A 15,894-nucleotide genomic window follows, 5' to 3' on the forward strand; every position below is an offset into this window, starting at 1 on the left:
GGCTGCCTTAGGGATTCAAAGAAGGAGAGGATGAGAAGCAGTGTAACCTACCGTTCCAGGTAACCCAGGGGGGCCGGGAGGACCAACTTCACCCTGGATGAGAAAAAAAAAAAGAAAAGAAATGACCATTTATCCTCGAGCGAACTCTGCTTATCCTGGGACACCTTTCCCCAGGCGACAGAATCACACACGCGGTATCTACCATGAAAGACAGACTCCAAATTAGAGACTATTTCAGACATACGAAAACCTTATGCTTTGAGAATTATCTAGGCCACTCTGGGCAGCTGTCGATCACTCCTATCACTTGATGTTATTCCAGTGTGAATGTGGAGATAAAGTGATCCACTGTCCATCTTCTTGCTGATGACACTTAGGCTGCCTCCTGCCACCACAACCCACGAGACAGCAAACATCCCCACTGTGCGCCCTTGGGCACAAAGACATGTGCCCCCTACAGACTCCACGGGCCCTGTCCCGGCCCGTGTGGAGGGGATGGGCGCTTCGCAGGGGGCTGAGGGGACACATTTACATTCCTGTAAACAGCACAGGTCTGGGAGTTAAGCCTCTAGAGCTTTAAACCTCAATCTACCACTTTATACATCATTTTACCTCTTTGGGCTTATTTATCTCTTTGCGATATACTGATAATAGTACATTCAGCTCATACCATATGGGGGCTGACTGAGATCATCTTCTGCAGGGGCCCCATAGGGAGGAAATACGTGCATCTGACCTGAGGGGAGAGGGGCACTGGGCAGCGCCATGCAGGAGGGACTACAGACAGCACACGGTCCCCAAAGCCTGTCACTCCACATGTGTCACATGATGCCTGGACTTGGATGTCTGTGCCCACACGTGTTCCAAGCGGCCCGGGGTCAGGACTGTGGCAGGCTTTCCATGTGTGGTTAGTGAACAAAGGAATGAATAAAGCTGGCTTAGACAGGGACAAGGCCACCCTTAGCAAACAATAATAATACGGTAAACACAGTTACATTGTTTCTGTCTTATTTCCATGGTTATACGGTATTTAATTCCAGTTACCAGGTTATGTTTATACATGTTTTAACTTTTTAAAAAATTTTTTTAATGTTTATTTATGTTTTGAGACAGACAGATAGGGAGAGAGAGAGAGAGAGAACAAGCTGGGGAGGGGCAGAGAGAGAGGGAGACACAGAATCTGAAGCAGGCTCCAGGCTCCGAGCTGTCAGCACAGAGCCTGACGCGGGGCTCGAACCCACGAGCCATGAGATCATGACCCGAGCCGAAGTCAGACGCTTAACGACTGAGCCACCCAGGCACCCCTTAACTCATTTAATCTCCATGGAAATGCCTATAATGCAGACACTTTGGTATGCCGATTTCATTCATAAATAAGGGTAATGACACATAACATTCATGCACCTGCTTGAAGTCATACCCAGCACATGGCTGAGCCTGGCTTTAAGCTCAGAACCCAAGCAGCACTGCCTTCGCTGAAGTTCCAGAATTTGTTTTGTTTTGTTTTTAAAGAAAAACGCTTTCTTGGTGCTATTTGCGTCACATGATTCGACCCAGTTATTTTCCTGACACTGATTTCCTGATGCTCCAGAAGCAATCTCATTTAACCCAGTACACCCCAAATGAAAAAGTCCAAATAATCAGAAGTTGAGTGTTTCCCAGAGATAAAGGAAATTTTCAATGATTCATTTGTGTGGGCCCCGGGCTCCCAGGGAAGCTACACTTTAACATTTACCAACATGAAAATGACTCAGAATACCTTCAGAGCACGGGCTCTATTTCTGCCCCAGCACATATTCTACATCTGCTTTGTTAAAAAATAACAATAACCAGAAAAAAGCATTCCAAACATAAAGATAGGAAAAACAATAACCCCCCCTGGTTCCAGTAAGATTAAAGTCATACAGCTTTGCACATACTAAAACCACAAGAGAAAGTCTGTAACTCCCTGGAACGTCCTTTGTCATGACAACTTGTAACCCTTTTTGTAAAGTCATCTATAACCCTGCAGCACGTCTGTCCCCTAGAGGGCTCTCTTCTTGGTGAAGATCATGTGTCCAGGCCGCTGTCCTAACTTGGGCTTGAATAAAACTGTTTTCCTTTCTCTTTAAAATTTAAAAAAATGGTTTGTTCGTTTTATGTCGACACTAGGGAATGTGTGGGTGTGTATTATTGAGGAGAGGACTGGAGGAGAAACGTGTCTCCAACCCAGAGGACCTAAAGACTGCCTGTCGGGTACAGCCAGCCCCTCCCCAGCGCTGGCGGGGGGGGGGGGAAAGTGAGGAGGAAGGAACAGCAGGTGGCCAGGGAAGACCCCCGTGGCCCCTCTTCGTGGCTGCAGAAAGACCTGAGCGCCGGAGTGAACTAGACGGGTGGGTTCCGATCCCAGCTCCTGCAGGGAAACATGAAGCCCTCAGCAGCCCTTGCTGAGAAAGGAGATGATTGTACCCACTTTCCAGATGCCGTGGGGTTTAAACGCGCGTCATGGATGGTGGCCAGGAACGGACTGGCAAGCAGAGGCAGTGACGTGCAAGAAACAGTCGGACGGGGACAGTGTCGCTTTAATGTCTTGTTTTGGATTTTCGACCAGAATTATCATCACCACCTATTTCTCTGGAGAAAAAGAGAGGCCGGATTTTCTGGACGCGTGAATGTGATTCTGCCACGGGCCTGACTGTTCTGCGAAAGCAACAAAAGGAGCTTTATGGTCTCACTGGGTCCTTTGCATCCTGGAAATGAGTTTTGCAAATGAAAACTGCGATTCTGGAAAAACTGACAGCACGACGCCCTGCCCGTTTCTAGACGGCAGGTCTGTTTGGAGTACAGCTCTCAGCCTCCAGCCCAAGAGGGAAACGGGTGGGAGGCCCCTCTGGGAGCCAAGAAAGGACAGGCGGACCGAGAACGGGACACAGGAGGGGACACGGCGGGGGGGACCACTGTGCGGGAGAAGGGGAGACACAAGCCCCCGTGGGTGTCGCTCAGGCGCCCACGGGCCAGGCCGTTCAGAGGCTCTGCCCTGCAAGGAGCCAGGACGCTGATCCGACCGGCTGCTGGGGCTTGGGGATTGACAGCAACGTGCTCTGTTCGCGCACCCCTGGGAGAGTGATGTGGCCACTTTGCGGTGCCTCAGTTTCCTCATCTGGGCGGCTGTTGGTAACACGACCCCCGTCGGGTTGTCCCGATCGAGTCCACGGCACCTCACTTCACACACAGGACAGGAGTCACGCTTCCCAGCAGCCCTCCGAGGAAGGGTCAGCGGAGCGTGTCCGGCCAGCACGCCGAGGCACAGAGAGGTCAGACAAGGCGCCACCAGGTTGCAAGCCAGACCCCGCTTTGTCTCGGAGACGCGCGCCCTCTCCATCACACGGCAGGCACCACACACATGCTCACGAGGAAGGCTGGGCGACTCGGGTCACTGAGGACCAGGCGGCCAGCAGCAGCTCCTACCTTTTTGCCTGGGTCACCTTTCAGGCCTGGGAGGCCCAGCTCCCCTTTCTCGCCCTGTGGTGAAAGATGAAATTGGGAAACACCAGATCTCAGCACCTGCCTTTTCCCCATAAGAGCAAAAGGACCTTGGGCAAAATCCCTTTTTTCTTGACCTGCTCTTGCCTTATCAGTAAACGTCAAGGTGAGGCCCAACTTGGGCGGCTGGCTGTCATTAGGGGCGAGGCACCTGTCATGACGTCCCGCCCTGTTCCCATCAATTCCATCTGAAGATGGTCCACCCTTTGCGGATAGATCTCTCAGTCCCTGTCCCTTTGCCACAGGTGACACACCAGAGAAGCTTGGTCCCCTACCTTCTCTCTTCCATAAACCTGGGGAAACACCCCCAAGCCCCAGCCAAGACCACCCACTGCTCCAGGGACTGAACTCCAGAGGGGGCGGCTTTGCAGGGGCACAGGAGAGGTTCGTCACTTACCTGCTCTCCTTTCTGTCCCCGCACACCTGGAAATCCTGGAGCACCAGGGACACCTGCCTCTCCCTGTGGAAAAAACATGGCACCTCTATCCACTCAATGCTCACCGAGGCTCCCCTGTGCGCCAGGCCATGCACGAGATGGTGCTCTCCCCTCGCTGCTCTCCTGTCCCCAAAGACTGTGGCTCAGTGGGGACGACATGGAGAGCAGAGTGGTTCTAGAGAATCTGCTTGCTGGGGTGTCTCCAAGCTTTTTCTCACTTCAGCCCATTTCATCACCAGGAACCCATTACACCTGTCTGGGTGTTTCCTCCTCCTCCTTGTCCTTTAGGACTCTGACACAATGACACCTCCTTGTCATCTTCCCCAACATTACCCAACTGTGAGTGAGGGGCCTCCCTCCTGCCCTCCCACCCACACCTGCATATCACCACTCGCTGCACCTGGTCATTGCTCTTGGTTGGCGGCTGTGAGCCCAACACAGCGATGGATGCATAGGACATGCTGATGATCATTGGGTCAATAAATGAATGCGTGAGATGAAGGAAGTGAGCCCCCAGAGGGAACTGATACAGGCCTAGGGCATCACAATGAGAGAATGCATTGACTGAAGAATGGAATGAATGAATGAATGAGAAAGAAAGAAGGGAAGAAAGAGAAGAAAAGCAAGAAAGAGAAGGAAACAGAGAGAAAGAAAGAAAGAAAGAAAGAAAAGGAAGGAAGGGAAGGAAGGGAAGAAAAGGAAGAAAGAGAAGAAAAAAGAGAGAAAGAAAGAAAGAAAGAAAGAAAAGGAAGGAAGGGAAGGAAGGGAAGAAAAGGAAGAAAGAGAAGAAAAAAGAGAGAAAGAAAGAAAGAAAGAAAGAAAGAAAGAAAAGGAAGGAAGGGAAGGAAGGGAAGAAAAGGAAGAAAGAGAAGAAAAAAGAAAGAAAGAAAAGGAAGGAAGGGAAGGAAGGGAAGAAAAAGAAGAAAGAGAAGGAAAAAGAGAGAAAGAAAGAAAGAAAGAAAGAAAGAAAAGGAAGGGAAGAAAGGAAGGGAAGGGAAGAAAGGAAGGGAAGGGAAGGAAAGGAAGGAAGGAAGGAAGGAAAGAAGGAAGGAAGGAAAAAAGGAAGGAAGGAAAAAAGGAAGGAAGGAAAAAAGGAAGGAAGGAAGGAAGGAGGAAGGGAAGGAAAGGAAGTAAAGAAGGAAGGAAGGAAGGAAGGAAGGAAGGAAGGAAGGAAGAAAAGGAAGGAAGAAAGGAAGGAAGGAAGGAAGAAAGGAAGGGAAGGAAAGGGAAGGAAAGGAAGGAAGGAAAGAAGGAAGGAAGAAAAAAAGAAAGAGAAAGAAAGGAAGGGAAGGAAGGAAGGAGGAAGGGAAGGAAAGGGAAGGAAAGGAAGGAAGGAAAGAAGGAAGGAAGAAAAAAAGAAAGAGAAAGAAAGGAAGGGAAGGAAGGAAGGAAGGAAGGAAGGAAGGAAGGAGAAAGAAAGAAAGAGAAAGAAAGAGAAAGAAAGAAAGAAAAAAAGAAAGAAAGAAAGAAAGAAAGAAAGAAAGAAAGAAAGAAAGAAAGAAAGAGAAAACAGACCTTGTCTCCAGGTCGGCCTGCCAGGCCCTGCTCCCCAACTTCACCCTGGAGACAGAATAACAGACACGCCGTCACGTCCCACAGACATTTGCAGAGATGGCGGTCATTCCCCCGCTGGCCCCACACGTTCACAGCAGCATCTCTGGATTCTCAGGCGCGCGCATGGCAGGGTTGCGGCCCGCGCTCTATGCAGCCGCGCAGGCTGTGGAAACCCAAGCGCCCGGCCTCTCCGGAGGGAGGCCTTCCACACGCCCTCATAACGTCTTTCACTTCCCCCAGAGAGAACCCCTGCTAGAATCTCGGATCGCCCCGACAGAGTTTACGCAGGCGAACCCATTCATCCTGAATCGAAAAGCCTACAATTCAGAACAACGAGGGGCCAAAATCAGGGACTCAGGTCCGTCCAGCTCTGAGCTGTGCTAACTGAAGGGGAGCCCAGGCCCCACGCTGGGTCCAGCGATGAGGGAGAAGCCGTTGATGAACACGTCCATGCTCACCACTGTCTTGTGGCTGCCGTTCAGACAGGCAGTCCCAGGGTTGGAGGTGGGTCAGAGCTTTCTTTGCTAGCTCCCATGCTCAGTTACAATAAAACCAAGTCTTGGGTGAAATTCTGGTAAACCAGAAAGCAAACCCCCAAACAGTTACACACTGGTTCCAGCAGATGGGATGACGTTTAGTCCTCAGCCATTAGGTTCCGAATTAGCATTTTGCGGTGGGTTGAAGAAGGAGCCACAGGCCCAGAGGGGACTGTTCCCTGATCCCAACGCATCCAGCTGCTGTGTTTCCCTGTAAATCACTGACTCAAATCTGTGCGTGTGTGTGCTGGTGGGGAGGGACTGTAATTTCTAACCAACAATGCGTCCTGAGAACCACTCTGGACAATTTCTGACACCCATTACGCTATCGGCGTAGATTTCCATAAGGAAACGTGGTTTTCTGATAAGTGAACGGGCACATGAATGAATGAATGATTTCCGGATTTCTGTGCCCATCATGGTCTCCCCTACGCCAGACTCAGCTGGTAGGCAGGACCTCCACCATCCCCTCATCTCAGAGAAGAAGGTAAGAAAAAGAAAAAAGTAACCCAAAACACCGTTCAGCATTAAACAACACAGCAATATCTGATGCGGAAGGTCTGGTGCCAGCAGGGGAACTCACACTGGAGTCGGCACGGAGAAACTCTCCCCACGCTCCCATCCCCCGACTTCCCGGTGTTTACAGGCACCATCAGCGAGAACCACGCTGCCCGAGATTGTGCAAACACCTGCCACTAAAACGTGCACTTTAAATCTACCAGGACGGCAACATCCTTGCCGTGGGAATTGCTTCTCACATGCTGAGGAAGGCACTGAGGGTCCGGGTTTGCTTACAAGACGTCTTCAAGGGCTTCGGAAGTGCTTCCTGAATCCGTGCCGTGAGCTCGAAGTCAAAGGCACGACAGACGGAGGACTGGGCAGCATCTTGAATTCTTGACGTGAACCCGAAAGGTGGATCCTGCAAGCCACGGCCGTCCCCTGACAGACGCATGAGCCCGCCGTCCACCACTTATCCGTAATCTCCTCGGAAGATTTTAATCTTCGGTTGGCATTTTACCAAAATAAAGTTAACAAGACCCCAGGCCAGATCCTCTCTGAGGCTACCCAGGACGTTGTAGAAAGTACGAAAACTGCACACGTTCATAGTTTTGAACTTCCCAGAGAAGTGTTTCAAACACTTTGCACTAGAAAGCGTGCAAAACCAACACGTGAGCTGGCGCAGTAGGCCTGGCTGTTTGAATCTTCCAGTTAGTGACCACGAGAAACCGAAAACACACAGGCGGAGAGACCACAGAAGTCCCTGAGGGCGCCTCTCTGAGCTCACCCCAGCACTTCCCGTGATGTGATCGATGGCCACCTTCTGGGGACCCGCGTGCACAGGGGAGAGACTGCATCCGAAGCCCAGTGGACAGAGTGTGGGAATTCACACGTGTAAGCCCGGGAGGGCTCACCGATTTACAAAGCTGGGAAAACACAACACTGAAGTATGGTTCACAGCACACAATCTGCCAGGTCAAGCCAGCAAACCTGCGCAAGCGTTTTAAGTCCTTTCTGGAAAAGGGCAGAATTTCAGCCAAACACCGAAAGGTGTTTTTAAGACCATGACATTCACCCCACACAGCCACCTCGGGGCGTGCGTGGACACAACTCAGCAGATGACTTGTGACATTTCAGGGATTTGGGGAACCGTTGCAAGCACATTGTTTAAATGCAGATGTTGCTTCTTAAAGTACGAAGGAGCACCGTCTTGTGAGTGGTAGCAGGACAGCTCACGGGGGCATGAGGGTAGAGTCCTTGCAGTCTGGAACCCAGACAACAGGAGGTTTCCTGGTGGACCTCGGGGGGTTCTGTCCACATCTGAGCACGTGGGTATGCTTGACGTAGCCAGGTGCTTTCTAAACTGCTTTTTCTCCTCTGGTTTCTTTCGGTCTTCTAGAGAACGGCCACTTTATGAAAAAACAAAGCAACGCCAGGGGCCCCGCATCTGGCCCAAGAACACCTTCCCCGGCCAGCAGGGTGATCGGGGTCCTGCCTTCCAGAGGGCAGCTGTAGAGTCGGGCCACTCCTGTGCTCTTGCTGGGCTGAGGTGACCTCCATCCTCCATGCAGAAAACCCTTACTGAGCACCTGCCAAACGCCTGACCCTGGCTGGGAACGGGCGAGCAGAGGGGACAAAGACCCAGTCACGGTTGCTGCCCTTGACTAGCTCATAGCCCAGCGAAGTGCAGGTGGCAGGGGCAGAGGCAGTGCCCGGGGCAATCTCTTGTCTCTACAGACTCCCCTAGAGCCAAAGTACCTGCACCTGCACACCACACATGCACCCACATACACACACCAACACATATCTCTCTCTCTCTCTCTCACACACACACACACACACACACACACACACACACACACACACGCCACATGGTCTGTGCTCACTGCATTCAGAGCCCAGGCCAAATCTGAGATGTTGAGCTTTGGTCCTCGAGACAAAAGGAGACTCTAGCCCAAGACGTGGGGCTCCAAGGGCCAGCCATCCAAATGCAGCACCTGGGGTCCCCATTCCCACAGGAGGTGCCCTGTCCAAAGACACGGGAAGTGGCCTCTGCCTCCCCCACAGACCCCGACATGCAGGAACCATGGAGCAGGGGGTGAGGGTGGGAGGTAGGGACTGGATGCCACAGACCGCATCAGCCAGGAGTAGGGGCCAGGCTTTAGGGAGCTCTGGAGGGACACCAGAGCCCCGGGAGGAGGGGAGGGGGGGAGGGAGACAGACAGACGGACAGAGAGAAGCCCCTCTTGTTCCTCGCTGCCAGGTGAGCTGGACAGTGATGAGTTCTTCTTAAGGCCACAGCTCTCCTTGAGACCCCTCAGCTACAGGTCCCCCTAGGAACCCGCTTGGCCCTCCTCCCTCTGTCCTAGGTGTGGTGTGGTCATTCCCACTGCCTGTGCCTGTCCCTGTGGGGCCCGAGCCCCGGGGGCCACCAGACCCCAAGTGCCAGACCACTCACGCCGTCAACTGTGGTTCACACACAGCCTAAACACCCCATTCCGAAGAGCCCACTGGCGGGGAGGAGGCGGGGTCCATACCCTGGGGCCGGGTTTTCCAGGCAGACCGTCTTCCCCTCTCTCTCCTGGCTGCCCCTGTAAGGAATGCAGAGAGAGGTTGGCAGGAGAGGGCCAGGCTCGGGGGACACACTCAGTGCTAGTCACCGTCTGGTTCAGGAGGAGAACCACTCGTACCGGGGTGGCAGCTTGTATAACCTCTCAGATTCCACATTCCAGGCCTCTGCTTTGGGTTTGTTTTTACAGAAACATAACTGGGTAGAAAACTGTGCTTTTCTCTCACTGAGAGACTTGGGAGCACGGAAGAGGTCACATGAGCGATTCTGAGACTGCAAGATCATCGGTTAGCCCTTTCCTCCGTCGTGAAAACCAAGGGAGAAAGACGGAGAATATTTACGTTAAATACCCATGGAATGAAGTTAAATGCATGCTTATTCTGTATTTGGTCAGGAAAAAGTGGAGGTTGTAAGGTACTTATTGAAAAGGATGAAGGATGCTCCCGTAATATCGAAAGGCCGCGTTTCGCGGATGGTTACGGGCATATGTGCTGAGCCTACGTGTGTTTGGTGGGAAGGTATCAAATTCGCTCACGCAAATATTCATGCTGTGCCCTTGTAACTGTTCACCTGCAGCGTGCGAACGGGGGACTTGCTTCCCAAATTTATGATATTAACCTCTGACTCTTTTCCTAATGTTCCTACCATGATGAGCCGCACCAGAATATTTTTAAAATTAGTCTCTTAGGTTACGAGTATCCGAACCTTGTCCCTCCCCGCAAATACAGACGTGTTCCGAACACGTCCGTGGGAAAGCCCGAGGCTTCCACATGCTTCTGTCTGGCTCAGTCACCTAAGCAGAAGTGAAGGACTTTCCCACGTCTGACCTGGTGAACCCCAACATTCCCAAGTCCTGATCCAGGCCCCAAGCCATCGGTGTATTTTAGAATTTACCAGCAATCCAACATCCCTTTCCTCCTGCGTTTTGGGCCCCAAACTCCGGCCACCCCCGTGCACACCAACCTTGGGTCCCGGCAGGCCTGGGGCTCCATTCTGCCCGTCCTTTCCAGGTGGGCCCTGGTCAAGAGAGAAAAAGCAGAGCAAAGTAAGACACATGTTTAGGCAGAATGCACCGAGTGGCTTTTGGCCAGCCGCTGGGGGCCACCCCACCTCCTCAGGGGGGCTCTCTTGCCAGTGTGCCACCGTCTCTGTGGGACCAGGCTGGCCTACACACGCCTGATGAGGGAGACGGCCCTCACCCTCTGGCCAGCATCCGGGGTCCGGCCACTCTGGACGTGCGTGGTGGGCAAGAGGGGGCCGACGGTCCTTCACTACCTCTGCTTTCTGCTTCCCTCTCTCTCTGGGAAATCTCCACCAACATGTCCCCCCTTCCCAGTCTCCTGGCCTGGCATTCACCAAGTCTGCCTTATGCTTTCTAAGGGCCACACTGAGGGGCTCTGTGTCCTCTCCTCCCTACAGGCTGCCTCCTCCCTCAGCCTGTCCGACAGGACAGGTGGTGTTACAGGCACGGGGACAAAGAGTCCCAAGGGCTGAGGGGTGGACTCCAGGCCCCGCCCTGGTGATGGGGACACGTGGGCTTTTAACCCCCCGCTGCCTGGCTCCGCCTTCTGCTATTTAAGAGTTGTTTGCTCTTCTGACTTTCCTTGAGCCTTGAGTGGCGGACCAGGTACACACACACCCCCATGACAGAGGGAAATCCTTTCCCCTCAAGATGACATTTTACATGCATTACTTTGGCAGCTGTAAGTGCTATTCAAAAATGATTATTATTTTAGGAAACCTGGTCATTATTCCACCAAGAGGTCTCCTGACACCCAAATTAAGATTCTCTTATTTCCTGGTGCCTCTAGTCTGGGCTGGCGGCCTATTGGGAGGGCAGCCTCGCCTCCCCAGAGCGGGGGTCGCAGGAGTCAAGGCCCTTGGAAGGGCAGGAGGGGAGCTCACCTGGCCTCCGTGGAAGTATGAGCTCACGGAGGAGCAAACACTGAATCCAGAAGTAGCACCCCAAACTCTCAGTGGCCATAACCTCCCCCCTCGACACCCTCCATGCCTTCAAATACTTTTTCCTCTGCCTATGACTCTCTCCCCTCCTCTGAACGTTCACACCAACACACATACTTTTTGACGAGCCCATTAGATCAGGTGTGATTGTTAACGTGTTTGAGCTTTCAGGGGACACCGCCACCTGAGGAAAAAGTCCGCTGGTGACGCTGCCATTAACTGTGTGTTCGTGAATGTGTGCCGGCCACGCTGCAACGGAGCAGGTGTTCTAGGTGTGGGTCAGTTCACCCCCGAGTGTGCATCACACCCCTGCATGGACGGCCCACATCCTAGGGGATTCAGCAGAGCTGAGAACGCAGACATCCCAGCCGTCACGGTCCCTGCTGCCTGGGGGACTTCCATCCACAGCCACCGACGGACCTGCCAAAGGCCCAAGGGGCACTGCCGCCGGGCGCTACGCGGTCTGATTCAGCTCCGTCACCTTTGCTCTGTGTCCGGATCCCTTCCAGGGCGGTGGGTTCTGCCGGCTTCCCCACCCACCGGCCCACGAGGGAGAGAGAGAAAACTACTTGTGAGGAAATCCCTTCCAGTGGAGCTGAGGCCTCCCTGAGGGTCCTCTACGCGTCTGTGAGGATGACCGTGCCGTCACAAGGTGTCACAGGCTCGCAGGCCACACCTACCACGGGGCGCTGAGGAGCTCAGGGCCAGAACTAGGAGATACACCCAGCTTTAATGGCACACCCGTTACGGGAGTGAAGACGTTAAGGTTTCTGAGCCCCATCCTCGGGGCTTAAAAGGCAGGAGGGAGCCTCCAGATCCCCAGGATCTTCTGAGTTTGGGAGTGAGGAAGGGCAGTCAGGATGAGGACAGGAAGCGTTCAGCCACTGTCTTTATTTATGTTCCCCCTGGCAGGTATCTCCTAGGGACAAGAAGTCACTTTAAACAGCCTTCAGGAGCCTCCAGGTAATGAGAAGAAAGGTGGTGGCCTGGGGAGAGGGAGCCCCAATCTGCACCCTGGCTGGGGGACCCTGGGGCCGCAATCCCAGGAGACTGAGTTCGTGGAAGGCACCACAGCAGGAAGGGGCCAGGGGAGGAAAGGGCGCAGCAACTGGCCAGCAGACCTGGAGGCACCCAGCCATCCCAGCATAGACCAATGGAATCCAGGGAAGCGTGGGGGCGGGGACGACCCCGGGGAACTCACCGCCTGCCCGGGGTGCCCAGGTTTTCCTGGGAAGCCGATCTCTCCAGGTAAACCCTGAGAAGGGAACCACATGGGAACGGTTAGTCTGGCCTCTTTGGAGCATCAGAGCCTTTCCCCAGTGCCTCTCCTGGCCGGGCCCCAGGCGCCTGGCTCTGATAAGGATGCACAAGGCTGCATAGACTTCAGGGCATCTGAGCGTCCTTAGCGCGGGCCACTGTGAAACACACAATCGTCACACCGTGTCTGGCCTGCAGTCAGAAGCCACCACATTGGCTCTTAGCAGGTGGGACGGGTGGAAAGGCCTCGCTGGTTGCTGGGCCGGCCCCACCCCCACCCTCTGCCTACAGGGGCATTTTCCCTGCTGCACAGCAAGTGTGTGTGGGGAGCGTGTTGACCTGTGTCTACCCCGGCCCTCTGGCTGCCTCAGCACCAAATCACGAACTAGTAAAAGGCACCCGAATGGGCACCCCCACACTAACGTACCTCCATCCATGTGTCTGTCTCTAGAAGCAGCCAACCAATGTGCTCCAAGAGCTCAAGAGGTATTTCTAGACTAATCTAAGGGTCTGAAAGCCCAGAGGCTGGGGTCCTCCTTGTTTATGCCTTTGCTCTCCTCTTCGATGAAGGACAAACAGATGGCCACACATAAAGATGCTCCTGGTTCCCACGGGCCATGAACTCTGTACCTAAGCGCCCCTGTAGGGGAAAATCAAAGCCAGTCTTACCGGGGGGCCTCCGGGTCCAGGGGGACCGGGGACGCCAGGTGGTCCTGGAGGGCCCTGGAAAGAAAAAGTAAAATGTGGGTGACAATCTTGCATGGAGCAGTCTCCTGGTGACGATATCCTTTGAGAGGGGAGGAGGGAAGGGGACACAGTGACCAGCTGTCTTCGTAATGCTTTAGTTTTCAAACAAACAAACAAACAAGGAACAAAAGCAAAAAAGAAAAGGTCTGAAATAAAATTTGCAAAATGTTGACATCTGTTATATCTGGGGCGATGGGTATATAACTATTATCTATTCTATCTCAAGCACTTGAGCATTTAAAATAAACATATGAACGTACTTGCACGCTTCTACATACACACGCAGTGGGTCAAGCATTAGCGAAGATCTTGAAGGACGGTGGTTCCCAGCATCAGTCAGCATGGAATCACCAAGGGTGGGTGACATGGGCCTCCTGCCCCAGCCCCTCCCCCCGATTCCGTAGGTCTGGGGTGGGGCCACAAACGGGTACTCGTGAAAGCTCCCCCCACAATTCTCTGCAGACCAGTCTGGACACCCACTCTCCAGCTTCCATTCTCCATTCCCTCGCTTACACTTGGGACACCTGTGGCCAGGAACAGACGCAGGGAGGGAAGTGCTCCACAAGCAGAACAGAATCACAAGCCAGGGCTCCGGCCTGATTAATTGCTCCCTCCTCCATGCTGAAGGCCAGTGTAACCGTGTCCATCGGACTCACATGCCCTGTGAGGCAGAGGCCCCTCTTGCTCCCTCTGCATCTCTCACAGGGACCACTGCAGGACGTGGCATACAGCAGGTGCTCAATAAATGCTTGAAGAAGTCTATTGAATTTAAGGGGCACTGAGAAGAGGGGCCTGTGCATCCAGGGAGAATGATGCCATATCGCCACTAGAGGGCGATAAATACTAACAAATGGCAAGGGCTGCTGCTCCCATGGACTGTTCCCTTTCCTGCCACTGGGGGCGCACGCGAGTCAGCAATGGGCACAGAAACGGAATTTTGGGTGCATCGGCACCTAGCTGTCCCTGTACCTGCTCAGTCGTGGTGTGTCTTTGCGGGTGGCATCTACTTTGGTTGGGAGATGTGTGCTTGGAGCAGACACAACTGAGGGGCCCGGCAGAGCAGGATGGTGGCCTGGGCAGGGTCCTCCCTGCAGGATGAAGGCCGGGGAAGAGCACCGAGAAGGCTCGTGGCCCCACCCCTACAGCCATTCAGACCCACCACCCGGCTGAGCCAATTCAGCTCCGCTCGCCTCTTGGCCAAGCGAGAGTCCTGCAGGTGACTGTCCCAGGACCACCCTCCAGAAGGCACGTTCCAGGTGACCCTGCTTCAGCATGACCTCTGGGGTTCTCACGCCCCCTCACCACCAGCACACAGCTTCTCTGAGGCCCCTCCTGACCCCGCGCAGCACCGCCTCTGCTCGAAATCTGGACACGTTAGTCTTCTTCCCTCCTTACACACCAGGGGCAGTGATGGCCCCTGGAGCATTTCGTGCTCTTTCAAACATTCCAGAAAGTTCCAGAAAACTGGCCTCCTGACGCGCTCATTCCTCTGACCCTGTGTCCCCTTCCTCCTTTGTGTCTTGCAAACACCCCTCAGGATGCTGCCGTCCCACAGAGTGTTGGAGTAAGAGGATTGTTCGTGATCATCTATTGGAAATTAAACCTCCTTATTTGACAATAATGAAAACTGAGACCCAGAGAGGGTAAGCACCCCCGCTAAAGCCACACAGCCATCATCTCCAGAGGATCCTTGACAGGCCGGCTGCTGCAGAATCACCCAGAAAGCTTGTCATAAATAGAGCATGCGGGCCCCTTGTTTGGACTCTGAGACAGGTCTCGGCCAAGCCCAAGGGGACAGTGACTTTGGAAACACTCTCCCAGTAACCCTGAAGAGCTGCCATGTCTGGGAATCACACTCCATGTTCACCGTAATGGTGAAAATACCAGAAGCACAAGGAGAGAAGCAGGGATCCATAGGAGGAGAAAGCAGAAAACACGGAAGTGGAAGAAGGGCTAGGGAGGGGCCGCTCCCGCTCGGTGTTCCCTCTGCCCTGCACTTTACACACTGTATCTCGTTTCCGTCCTCCAGGAATCCTACGAAGTGGGTCTGTTCCACCGTACTTTATACAGGAAGAACAGGACCTTGGGAGGGAAAGTGACAGGAGACAAAGCCGGCATTCAGATGCGAGGACCCTGGTTCCGTCATCCCTCCTCCCTGTACCCACCCCTGCAAAGTGTCTGCACAGCTTGGGGATGCGGGTCTGAGCCCTCGGTTCCAACCCCAGTCACCCCTTGGATGGTGTGTTCTCCTGAAAGACTGTGTGTGCGTTAAGTGGGACCAGAACTTTCCATACAGGCTCAACTGGGTCTGTTCCACCTCCTTTGTAGGGACCCACAGCACCTGGTTCACTGCTGTGCACACAGTAGGGGCTTAATAACAACCTGTTTGAGGTTGCACACTCAGGTAAAAGAGCAAAATCCTACACAGTAATTGAACTCTATAGCAGCCACTTAGAGAGACAGAGAAGCCGGAAGCAGTGGGCATGGCTGACAGAGGGTCTGGGGACCCATTTCCAGCAGGGAAGGGGGTGGGCCACTGGCCCCAGCCTCCTCTCACTGACAAGGAGCGTCTTGTGTGTACAGATGAGATACACGTGGTGGGGAGAGGGGACAGCAGTCAGGACGGAATGCCAGCCAGCCAGCCGCTGGTGCCCCACGGACGCTGCTCGGAGGGCCTCACCGTGCCTTCAACAGCCATGCAGGGACACGCGGCTCTTCTCAGAGCTGCCACCTGGCCTCGGCTCTAATGTCCACATTCTGGAAGGGCTGCGATCAGCCTCCTCCAGGGGCCCAGACACCTCACGCAGAGCAGA

The 15,894-nt window shown here is 53.7% G+C and overlaps 1 protein-coding gene across 1 annotated transcript in view; it reads right to left on the reverse strand.

The window, feature by feature from the left end:
- COL22A1 (collagen type XXII alpha 1 chain) overlaps positions 1 to 15,894 on the reverse strand; it is a 260,858-nt gene that overhangs the window by 102,244 nt on the left and 142,720 nt on the right. Inside the window, exons 24-31 of the mRNA XM_047074226.1 lie at positions 13,004 to 13,057; positions 12,279 to 12,332; positions 10,079 to 10,132; positions 9,084 to 9,137; positions 5,474 to 5,518; positions 3,920 to 3,982; positions 3,448 to 3,501; positions 52 to 93 (exon numbers count right to left, since the gene is read on the reverse strand). Coding sequence (XP_046930182.1) covers positions 52 to 93; positions 3,448 to 3,501; positions 3,920 to 3,982; positions 5,474 to 5,518; positions 9,084 to 9,137; positions 10,079 to 10,132; positions 12,279 to 12,332; positions 13,004 to 13,057 — 420 coding nt within the window. The remainder of the gene's footprint in view (positions 1 to 51; positions 94 to 3,447; positions 3,502 to 3,919; positions 3,983 to 5,473; positions 5,519 to 9,083; positions 9,138 to 10,078; positions 10,133 to 12,278; positions 12,333 to 13,003; positions 13,058 to 15,894) is intronic.

This window comes from Lynx rufus, unplaced genomic scaffold (assembly GCF_022079265.1).
Source record: "Lynx rufus isolate CCGP_SWC_20201006 ecotype Redwood Valley unplaced genomic scaffold, mLynRuf1.p SCAF_12, whole genome shotgun sequence".
Lineage (NCBI taxonomy): Eukaryota > Metazoa > Chordata > Mammalia > Carnivora > Felidae > Lynx > Lynx rufus.